The following is an 11,731-nucleotide window of genomic DNA, read 5'->3' as shown; positions in this document are numbered from 1 at the left end:
AACAACAAATGTACTGAAATAAACAGTTACAATAAGAAAACAATAAGGAACGAATGTATTGTATGACATTACTGCACAAAAGATACAAAAGGAACACAGGGGGAGGCTAAAATAACAAGAAAAACCCCTGACAAATGCAACTTGCTATAAATGTTTTTTTGTTTTTGTTTAAAAAAAAAAACTATGTAAAATGTACAACAAGTAATTAAACTCAGGACTTTTTTGTTGCCTAATATAGAAATGAACAGTTAATGAATACATATAAAGGAAGAAATTAGCTCAGCATACACATTATTGCTGTTTTGGTCATTTACAATATGAGTTAATTTTCGGAAACTTAAGTAAAATGTATTTCATGAGTGCTCTTAAGACAATGAGAAAGCAATCTTCTCCATATTTTAGGGAACCCCAGTGATTGGTCTGCTTTCATCAGCTCACTGTGATGAGAATAACTGGGAAACGAGTTCTGCTTTTAATCCAGCCCATTTCCTGGATGAGAAAGGCAATTTTAGAAGGAGAGAGGCCTTTATCCCATTCTCTCTAGGTAAGTGTGTGGGTTCTTAACACAAAGAAATATAAGACTAAGACATAAAATCTAAGACAAACATTAAGATGGCTTAACAGTTTGCGATTCCCTGATTTCTTGCAGGGTCGAGGGTTTGTGCTGGAGAGAGTCTGGCCAAGATGGAGGTTTTCCTTTTCTTCGCTTCCCTCCTCCAGCGCTTTCGATTCACTCCTCCACCTGGAATGACTGGAGATGACCTGGATCTGACACCAGTTGTAGGGTTCACCCTCACCCCTTTACCTCATAAGCTCTGTGCCATCAGCAGATTTTAAAGATTAAAAGTGTAGAACACACAAGTGCTATTTTTCTTTAACCATTTTGGTTACACAAAAACGCAAACAACAAGCTGTAGGAGTTTGATCTGCTTGTTCTTATCAAAGGTATTGTTGTCATTGTTAAAATCAAGTTTGCTGTTTTTAAACACACCTATCATAAATCCCCTTAATGAAGTTTTTAAAATTTGGCTACAAACACCATGGAATCAGGGATGAATTAATTAGATTTTGGTGGTCTAAAGCCACTGTAACCTCATGAAACATTTTTGGCAATAAATCAAGAATTCAATAAAGAAGCAAGGATATTTTTATTATCCCTAAAGGACAATTTGTTGTTCAGACAGCAGAAATCACACAACCATCAAGCAAAATGCAATAAATGTACAAAAAAAGCAGGAGTAAGAACACAGGCTAGTATTCAATGTATTTGTCCTGTATAATGTTTGCAGTTAGATGGAAGCAACGTAAAACTGTCCTAACTTCAGAGTCCTAATCTTATGTGTACAGCTCAGAAAGGTCATTCAGGGTCAAATGGAAGCATATGTACAATATTTGGTTAATTTGACACATTTTACTGCATCTATTTCTACTTTCATTTAATTTTGCTCTCTTAGCTTTTCAGGTTGACCTTTTGATTTTTGTTTCCTCATGTGTATCAATCAATTTTTACACACCAAACTCTGTTCAACAAGGTACATGAGCGCACGGTGAAGATAGTGGAGGGGCCCATATTTGCATTGGCCCAGTAGGTAAATGCCACAGCCCTAGATTCAGTGACCCTGTACTAGCTGATCAAAGAGATTATAATGCCACTCCCCTCAGCTGAGTTGTAATGGTGGCTATTTGTATCCCTCTGTTGGTCTAGAGCTGTACAGTTATGGTCAGAAATGTACTCATCATGGGGATGAATGTCATGGTAAATTTCGGGTTTTAAGGATTTCTTTAAACTTTCCGTTTATACATTATTCTAAATTATTGTCTATTTTCTCTAATGCACACAGGGTCAAATATATGCATATAACCCAACTAATATTTAGTTAAATATTCCTCAGGAAGCTCTATTTCGACCAGATGGTCACCATCAGAAGAATTCTGGCATAAATGTGGCTGGTTATTTGACCACTCTTCTTTGGTAGAAGTAACTTTAAATGATTAAACTGGTTAAATTGCTCCATCTTTTTCTCCTCATCTAATTCAGGGTTACAGGGGCTGGAGCCTATTCTAGATGCCATAGGGCGAGAGGCAGGGTATGCCCTGTGCAGGTCACCAGTCTGTCGCAGAGAGACAGATTTACACTCACATTCACACCTACGGTCTTGACGAGCTGGCAGATTAGAACCCAGGGCCTCACTTCATTGTGGATGGTGACGCTGGCGTTCCAGCAGTTTCCACTTAATGGCAGACTTGAGCCGTTGTAGTTTCTGAACATCCTAACCAATTTCCTCTCATGTGGAGGGGGACAGTTTGAGTATTCTTTCACTCTGGCAAAGTGGTTACACATCTGAATAACTTACAATTATTTAAACTTATTTAAACTATTTAATCTTGGAATCTGCATCTATCCATCTATCTGCTACACAAAGAAACTGCCAGTTGTAGTGAAACATGATCACTAGCAAGAAGTTAATAGGAGCTGGCCTTGTCAAGTTAAAAGACATTTGGTCCTGTGTGGATTAGAGAAAGTCCAAGATAAATTCAAACGGCAACCAATTCTTGTTTTTTTTTTTTTTTTTTTAAAGTCATTAAAGATGTTTGCTTTACAATCATTCCACCCTGGAAAAAAAAAACCACACTTAAAAGAAATAATTAAAAGCCCAATTACTACCCATTTATGCCCACAACAGTATACAGCATGTAAGGCTAAAAGCACCAGATTTATTTTCTGTATAACAAAAAAAAAGTTTTACAGAAAGAAGCATTACCATTACTTGTCTTTTAGCATAACAATGAAAGTGTTGTCCTCTTCCTTTATATTCAAAATAAGGCAAACACCCAAAACTCGTCACCAATCTAGATGGATAAATACAAATACCACAGAAAAAAAATATACACACACGTGATTTTGTCCTGAATCACCCCTTTTAAGAATCACGTTTTCCTTTTTGTTTTTTTATTTAAGCATTCTCAGTTTTATATGAGAATGGCTTGTCATCTCTAAAATAGTGAAATGGAAGCATGCTTTGGATCATAATAAGGTCCTTGTGTTTTATAATCAGTTTGTGCAGATGTATGAAAATTAACAGTTGATAATGCCAGTAATGGTGATATAAGATAAACATGTCATTTAAAATGTCTGAATTATTTGTTGCCTGTAGCAAATACAAATTATAATATTTACTAAAAGATTGTAGTATCCTATTGCTGATTGTACCCTCTCCCTTTGGGAAAAAAAAAAACTTGCTACATTGTTTATTGTTATATTTGAAAACATGTTCATAATGCTACAGTCACTCTAAAAAAAGTACATCAAAGCCCTTGTGGTCCTCAAACAGTGTGTGGAATCTAAAGCCATCTATGGTCCTTCCACTTTGATAATATTGATCTGCTGGTCCTGTGAAGAGTGGTCCGAGTTCAGCACTGGTTGAGTGGAAACGCTGCAGTCCTGGAAAGTCCTTGTTGAGCAGCTGCTTTGGAATTCCGATGTTTTACTCTCCAATGCTCTGAAAGTCTGAGGATGTGACTGTATGCTGTATGTGGAGACATATGATTGCGTGTAGGGAGGCATGAGTGGTTGACTGGTCTGCTGAATATATGCAGCTGAATAAGGTTGTGTTTGAGAAGGGGTGTGAGTAAGAGGAAGGCTTTCAGTATTGCTACATGGTGGAAACCCATTCACGGTTGTAGGACTGAGTCCCGGCAATTTAAAGGCCTCCACATTTTCTAAACCTTCTAAAGAGCTGTAGCTAGGCTGGGTTTGGCTACACTGAGTGTAAGTGCCTTGACTAAAACTGAAGGTGTCTTGGTTAAACGAGGTAGAGGCAGAAGCTGCTGCCAAAGCAGAGGGTGAAGGAGTCTTGTTTTTCTGCTTTTGAACACTGCTACCATGACTCATTTTGGTTGCAATGGTCTGTAGAGTGTTGAGGATCTGCTTCTGAATTTGGGTCTGCTGCGACTGCTCCCTCTCCAGACGGCACTGCTGCTCTACAAGCATCTTCACTGCCAGGCCCAAGCTGCGCACTTCAGAGCCCAAACTCTGAATCTGATCCTGGAAACCGCTTCTGACTCCAGCGTCCTGGGCTGCCTGCTGTGGACTCGGGTTCCCTTCAGTACGAGGAGCACCCTGACTCCCAGGGGCCTGTATGCGGATAACAGCGCCCCCGGGAGACGCAGATGTTAAAGGTGCTTGTGGTCGGTTAGAAAGACGAATCCCAACTCGAGGAGGAGGATGAGGGGGAGGAGGAAGGGAACGAACAGATAGCCCTGGTCTCTGGGTGAGAGAACGTCTAGGAGCGCTGCTACTTCCAGGCTGATTCCCTGTAACAGTCTGTGTAACATTGAAAACATTTCATTTAAAATGGTGTTCGCATTGCAGTCGTACTAACAAAAAGCTCAACAACAGATGATGTTTGTATGGCCAGGCTCCCAGACTCAGATCAGAAAATAACAAATTTTTTTTTTTTTGGGTCAAGCAAAAAATTTACCAAATACAAAACACAGAAATGTTTTAAGAGAAATAAAAGTGGCGATAAAGAGTCTAAAGACCCGACCATATCACTCCCATGAGGTGACAGCTAAAATTGTGTAAGGAGAAATAAAGCCTATGATTTAACAGGTACTCTCTGATGGTGATAAACTCACGTCTTTGTTTAGTAAAAGGGATTCAAAAGCTAAGTGTTAGCTAAAGCTAAATGTATCTCACCTTTTCAGTGGTCAGATCGTAGGTTTCAGGTGGCTGTGGCACAGCATTCCTCATGTCAGTGCCCTGGACACTTGACGGATCTCTCCTTAACAATGATGCCACTGTTGAAAACTGGTGAAAAACAACGTATGAAAGACTGAATAATATTTGGAGGCTAGTTTATGGTAAATTACACAGATTCCATGCACCTGAAGAGTAAATATAAGAGGTACAACTGGGATTATGACACTAAGTACACATCAGTACACTAATGCTTAGGTACCTTCAATCTGTGTGACAATGCTTTATCCAAAATTCTCTTTCGAGCTGCCAGCATTGAACTAGTGGCTGGAGAAGGTGTGACTCTCCGCCTCACTGCTGGTGTGGAAGTCATAGCACTGGTTTCTGACCTTGGTAGAGTGGACTGGGGAGCTCTTTGTTGGCTCTGCTGTGCAAGTGACGTGACACTGACAATCTGGATATCATTTTCATCCTTATGTTCTTCAGGTTGCTGTTCTTTCCTGTTGCCTCCACTGGTTTCCCCGGAGGAAGAGCCCTCTGAGCTGGTGGGAGTCTGTTTAGCAAAGTCAGCAGCAGCTGCAAAGCCAAGACGTTGAGATGAATCCCGTAATAGGTTTCGGATTTGAATGTTACTCCAGCTCTGCTGTACTGCTCCAGTTTGAGCTTGCACCTGTGCTGGTGATGTGCTACTTCCCGGCTCTACAGGTCTCACCCTCCCTGGCGGCCTCCCCTGGAACTCTCTCAGGAACAAGTAGATGGCCTGAGCGGAAACCTTAATGTTCTCCAGCTCCAGCACAGCTTTGATTTTACGGAAACTCAGGCCAGCCTTTCGCAGCTCTACCACTTTGTGCTTTGCAGCATCATCGAGCCGGCCCATGGTGAATTCACCTGTTCTGACCTGTCATAAAAAAGTGAAATTTAGAGTATCTTTAATAATATTATTATTATTAATAATAATATGTATAATAATATAGGAAAGTGGGATCTCTGTAACAATGTTAGAGTTGTAGGGTAATAGCAGCCTTGGCAATAGCTTTGAAATTAAAAAACTAAAAATCCACATATTGTGAAAAAGTATTTGCCTCCTTTCTAATTTCTTACAATCAGGAAGGGGGCAAATACTTTGTCATAGCACTCTTCATAGCACAAATGTAATACACATATGATAATATAGTAAATTGTAATTATCCTCTTTGGAGCTAAAAGAGGCCACCCAAACATGTGAGATATCGATGGAAAGCCCAGGATGTCCTCAGTTTAATACATTAGGACTTAGTAGGGTAACTCAAATAAGTCAAAAGACATGTCATTATGAATTCTTCCTGCTAATATAAAAGAGATCATCATGTCAAGCTAAACTACAAAATCAGGAAACTTCTTTGGAAATGTGGTTGTCATAACAAAAAGATCAACTTACTGGCTAAACGGAGGAAACTGAAAACACTGCCAATATCTTACATTATCATATAAATATGAAATACAACCAACTATAAATCCAGCGCATAAGAAACCGTTTTTTTTTTAAATTTCTTCTTTTTGAAAGTTCTTCTAGGAACAAAGCTGTGTGCTTTTTAAATTTAATTAAAATTTCCTCAAGAAGAAAAACATATTATTGTAGGATTATTTTTTCAAACAATGGCATTTTATTGCTGAGTGCGAAGGTAGTGTTGTACAGTAACTCCGTGTTAGCTGCGCGGGGTAACCACCTCAGCTAGCACAGTATCCTTAGAAAGTGATGCACTCACTTGATCTAGAAGAAGGAAGCTCGATCGATGTTTCCTGTTCGGTTATTTCATTTCACGCAGCTCGACGAAACAACAAGGTTATTCCACGAGTGCGCTGGGTCGCACACGCGCTCACTTACAAACTCACATTTTGTCGTCAAAAAATGTAAAATAAACAAATGAGTTGTAAGTGGCGCTCAGGTGGTCACGTAACTTCCGCTTATCGTCATCACCGTGCGACGTTTTCTCAGGCCGCAAGTGGTTGAACTGCGTCTAGCTCCTTTGGAAATCATGTAAGTTTAACCTTTTATTTATCTTTAGTTGAGCTTTTTTTAAACCCGAAAACGTCGCATAATTTTCCGCATAAGCCTAAATACATTTTCTAATCGCAGTTGAAGTCGGTTTTGGGTGAAACAGCAGCTCGTGCGTCGCTTTCTTCTTGTTTGAATGAAATTCAATGGCGGCGCGTTCGTGCTCAAGATGTTAGATGTGAAGTCAACTAGTTTACTTTAATGATTATTTTCCCTTGATAAACAATGTTATTATGGGAGGTTTACTATAAAAATCTAATAAGAAGACAAATAATTCTAAAACTATTTAAATAATGTCCATTAGTTTCTGTTTGTTAATACAAGGCAAGAGGCTTTGTTCTACATATATATTGGAGATTTTCCCCCCCCACAAAATTTTGCTTACATCATAATAATGTAATCTGCACGTGACAAATACCTGCCAGATTATAAAAACGTAGAGGAAGTGATGGTGGATGAGTTTAAAACCCCGGGGTCAACAAAATTAGACAGGAAAAGAGTAAGACCATAAAGAATGTTCATAGATGTAATGAAGGAGAACATGTAGACGGTAAGAGAATGAAGAAAGCTCAAATTAAATTAATAGGTATATTAAACATGCAGACATACCCAGGAAACCTAAACTAAATTAAACGGAAAACGAAAATAAAAACTGAAGAAAACTGTAGTAGCAAAACATAATGAAAAATACAGAACCTGAATGACTCTGATGGTAGTAATATAACATTAACCTGGATTAACCTGAAAACATTCAAGAAAAGAAGACATCCATAGACACCAAGCATTTAAAGGTTCCAATATCAGACCGCTTATTACTTAGATGTATAGGGAGAATTAAATTCCATACTTGTTAATGAAAACTAAATGGACACAGAAGTAGCCGCACAGAGGTGCAGTGGTTAGCACTGTTACTTCAAAGCAATAAATAAAGGGTGGCTGTAGCTCAGGTGGCAGAGCAGGTCAGCCACTAATCAGAAGGTGGTTCGATCCCAGGCTGCCTCCTGGCTGCATGGCAAGATACTAACCCCATGTTTGCCTACTGGTGGTGGTCAGAGGGCCCGGTGGCGCCAGTGTCCGGCAGCCTCGCCTCTGTCAGTGTGCCCCAGGGCAGCTGTGGCTACACTGTAGCTTGCCATTGTGAATGGGTGAATGACTGAATGTAGTGTAAAGCGCTTTGGGGTCCTTAGTGACTGAGTAAAGCGCTATACAAATGCAGGCCATTTAAGATTTACCATTTAAAGTCCTGCCATTGAATGCGCTGGCTGGGGCCTTGCTGTGTGAAGTTAGCATGTTCTCTCCCCATGTCTGAGTGGGTTCCTCCCACAACCAAAAAACACAGGAAGGCGTTTTCTTGCATCCATGGCTAATGTTTCTTAATCGGCCATAGATGTGAATGTATGAATCGGTGTCTGTCTCTGCCCTGTGATAGGCTTTCTAGGTGTACCCTGCCTTTTGGCCTGTAACAGCTGGTATGGGCTCCAGCAGTTGGAGGCAAAAATTAAAGCTTGTAGAGAAAATGGGCGAATTAATACAAATTTCAACATATCAAAAGGATGTTCTAGTTGTAGATCAAGAGATTTGAGGCTGCTGCTCGTTACGAATTGTTCAAGTATTGTAAGTTTAGAAAAACTTGTATTATTTCCTCAGTACAGTTAATTGTTATTTTGTTCTGAAACAGTAACTACCTAACAGAAAACATATGACCTAAAATACAATTTATTTCCCGGATATGTTCCTGTTAAACAAAGACATAGCTGTTAACATAAAAACCTTTGTGTTTTAAAAAGCTTTTATCTTTAGAACTGTGAAATATGTTGAGCTCTATTTTCTGTCAACTTTTCAATTAAGCATTTAGTAAAAATATATTTATTTGCAGTGAAAATAATCTTAAAGTGGCAAACTTTGTGCTATTCTTAACGTAAACATATCAAAATAACAGTGGCTTTCCTCTCATCTAAGGGCACCCTCACCTACAAAGCGGAAGGAGGATGAAAAAACAAAAGACAGAGGCAAAGAAAAGCCTGGAACAAAGGAAGGAGAGAAGGAGAGAGGACGAGAGAAAGCAAGGAAACGCCGCAGCGCATCCACTGGCAGTAGCAGCAGCAGGTTTGCCCTCTTAATGGGATCCTTTATCCCAGTGTTGAAAATAAAAATCTGTCCTCTTTCCTCATATATTTCTCTTTTTTATTGATTGTCACCAGATCTAGCTCTTCTTCGAGCAGCAGTTCTGGTTCCAGCTCAGGTTCTTCAAGCGGATCCAGCTCGTCTGGTTCCAGCCGCTCCGGCTCTTCTAGCTCCCGATCCTCTTCGTCTTCCAGCTCCTCGGGTTCTCCGAGCCCCAGCCGCAGACGCCACGATAACCGTCGCCGCTCCCGCTCTGTGTAAGTCTCTTCATCCAATGCAACTGCTTGGTAATTGTGCACAATGATGTGTTGTATGTTCTCTTGTTTGAGTCTTGGTTATTTAGTGTTTTGCTTGTGATTTTCCAGCTCTAAAACACAAAAGACCAGAGATGACAAGGAACGCCGGAAAAGAAGCCCAACACCTAAACCAACTAAAGTTTACTTGGGGCGACTCACCAGGAATGTCACCAAGGTTGGTTTTTATAGCAAAAGGGAGACCTGAGGACCACTCACACTGGAGGGGAAAACAGGCGATAACACACTATGCAGCTAAGGGTTGAAATTACATTAAATTAAATTTATTTAGCACCAAATTACAACTACAGTCGGCTCAAGTTACTTTATATTATAAGGCCTAACAATAATAGATAGAAAACCCCAATAATTAGACGACCTTCTGTATATTGATTTAAAGAGGGGGTATATTGATATCAGTATAAATATACTGATATATTGTGTTGGTGTTTGACATAAATGGAGACAGAGGAAACGTCCTTCAAGCATGTTATTACTGTTGGGATTAAATAGTTTGTCCACCAGAGGGCACACTGCAACTTTCCTATTTGCAACACATTAACCAGGCGATCTAGAGTCCATTAGTGTAAACAGGCGACAACTTGTAACAGTAAAACACATTTGTGACTGCACTTTTCTTAGTAAGGATTTTAAATCGCCAAATATCAGTACTAATCTGACAAATCATACATTGGTTGGGCTTTAAAGCTGTGGCAACATGTTGTCACTGATTTTTCTACATTCCTCTGTAATACCAGCTGCACACCAGTACAGTACTTTAGCTTAACTGACAGATAGTTGCCTAAAAGTGAAATTTGGGTGTTTTGGGGCATCGCTTATTAGTGACAAAATTCCTGATGTAAAAATCAGAACACTAAGTGTGAATGTTACAGCTGTCAGATTGTTCCGGGTAAAAGCATCTCATGTTTTACTGCCCATTTCGGCTTTTTTCTCTAATAAGGTTTAGTTCTTATTTTCCCTAGGCTTCTCTGGGTTTCTTCTTCACTGGCTTTTTTCCCCACCTGATATTTATACATAACTCTGCATTTAGTAATTAGTTTTTATTAAATAACTGCTCTCCTCCACAGCACGTTCTTGTACTGTCTTCCTCCCCTCACCCACAACTGGTTTTGGCAGATGTCTGTCTTTCCCTGAGCTTAGTTCTGCCATAGGTTTCTTCCTGTTTAAAGGGAGTTTTTCTTTCCCGCTGTCACCAAAGTGCTTGCTCATAGGTGGTAATCCTATTTCTCTATATTTTTACAAGGTCTTTACCTTGCAGTATAAAGCACCTTAAGGCAACTGTTGTTGTAATTTAGTGCTATGTAAATAAGAATAGAATAGAATTCTACTTTATTGTCATTGCACATGTCACAAGTACAAGGCAACAAAATGCAGTTTGCATCCATCCAGAAACTGCTTTAGCCATAATATAGATATATTACAAAAATGGAATTGAAAATAAAAACTTTCCCTACATAATGTAATTATTTTAATTTAAATTTTATATTTTTAGAACACAAAGGTTTTTATGTTAACACCTATGTCTTTGTTTAACAGGAACATATCCAGGAAATCTTTTCTACTTATGGGACAATCAAAGGAGTCGACATGCCAATGGACAGACTCCACCCGCACCTGCACAGGGGCTGTGCTTATGTGGAGTTTGAGACCCCCGCGGAGGCCCAGAAGGCACTCAAACACATGGACGGAGGTATGTGGGTAGTTCTGTGGCTTCGTCATGGAAGATTAATCTAGACAGACTTGCGTTCGTGTTGGGTAACTCTTTGTTGACTCTTACGAATAGGTCAGATTGATGGACAGGAAATCACTGCTTGTGCTGTGCTGCCTCAGCGAGTCCGCCCTCCACCCCGTAGACCATCTCCACCCCGCAGAATGCCCCCGCCACCACCTATGTGGCGTCGCAGCCCACCGCGCATGAGGAGAAGGTACTATGAATGATTCGACCAGTTACTGTTTCCATTCGTGTTTGACATTTGTGTTTTTTATCAGGCCTACTTGCCCTTCCACACTTACTTATTGATTTACGTTTTTGCAGGTCCCGCTCCCCAAGGAGGCGATCGCCAGCACGCCGCCGCTCTCGCTCCAGATCTCCCGGTCGCAGGCGTCACCGCTCTCGTTCCAGCTCCAACTCCTCTCGATAGACGGGTTTTCGTACTGTACGCGATCTCTCATGGTGCCGAATCGGCTTCGTTTCTTGATTCCTCGGTATTCATGTGGGCTCAACAGAATTCACTCATCTGCATTGTAGCCAACATGGACATTTCTTTAATAGTGCTCTTTGTCCAACATTTTTTTTCCATGTTTTGTATAAGTTTATTTTGGAAAGCTAGACCAGTATGTGTCTTTTTAGGTTGAGCTTGCTCTGCATACAGATCGACCAGTCTTCGAGTGTGTCTTCTTTTTACCTTGTCTTGAATTTTTAGACATTTTGAAAAATAAAACTTTAACAATGTGAAAGGCCTTGTGCCATACTGTTATTGATCATTTCCTAATGGTTCCTGTTTTAAGAGCACAGGCCTTACAGCCACAGGAAAAGAGAAAGGGACAAGGAAAAAGAGG

General features: G+C 40.1%; 3 protein-coding genes across 3 annotated transcripts; 2 read left to right on the top strand and 1 right to left on the bottom strand.

The window, feature by feature from the left end:
* Nucleotides 1–402: 402 nt before the first annotated feature.
* Nucleotides 403–1,216, top strand: LOC102293892 (cytochrome P450 2K1; the record flags this gene model as incomplete). Its single annotated transcript, XM_014338039.2, is given in 2 exon segments — nt 403–544; nt 650–1,216. Coding segments are annotated over 2 exon segments (330 nt in total), but the record flags the coding sequence as incomplete, so codon positions are not given.
* LOC102294104 lies at nt 1,130–6,641 on the bottom strand. Its single transcript, XM_005936197.3, has 4 exons — nt 6,445–6,641; nt 4,962–5,597; nt 4,700–4,810; nt 1,130–4,324 (listed from the first exon to the last, which is right to left on the bottom strand). The coding sequence occupies exons 2-4, from the start codon at nt 5,574–5,576 to the stop codon at nt 3,353–3,355; spliced, it is 1,698 nt and encodes a 565-aa protein (XP_005936259.1). The 5' UTR covers nt 5,577–5,597; nt 6,445–6,641; the 3' UTR covers nt 1,130–3,352.
* On the top strand, nt 6,612–11,629 carry LOC102294388 (RNA-binding protein with serine-rich domain 1). The gene is made up of 7 exons (XM_005936198.3): nt 6,612–6,716; nt 8,694–8,840; nt 8,936–9,115; nt 9,224–9,329; nt 10,709–10,862; nt 10,956–11,097; nt 11,208–11,629. Coding segments are annotated over exons 1-7 (837 nt in total). The 5' UTR covers nt 6,612–6,714; the 3' UTR covers nt 11,314–11,629.
* The last annotated feature ends 102 nt before the right edge of the window (nt 11,630–11,731 follow it).

This window comes from Haplochromis burtoni, unplaced genomic scaffold (genome assembly GCF_018398535.1).
Source record: "Haplochromis burtoni strain Fernald_Lab_line unplaced genomic scaffold, NCSU_Asbu1 Contig_209, whole genome shotgun sequence".
Lineage (NCBI taxonomy): Eukaryota > Metazoa > Chordata > Actinopteri > Cichliformes > Cichlidae > Haplochromis > Haplochromis burtoni.
The sequence above is the reverse complement of the archived record's forward strand: the minus strand, read 5'-3'. Positions and strand labels throughout refer to the sequence as shown.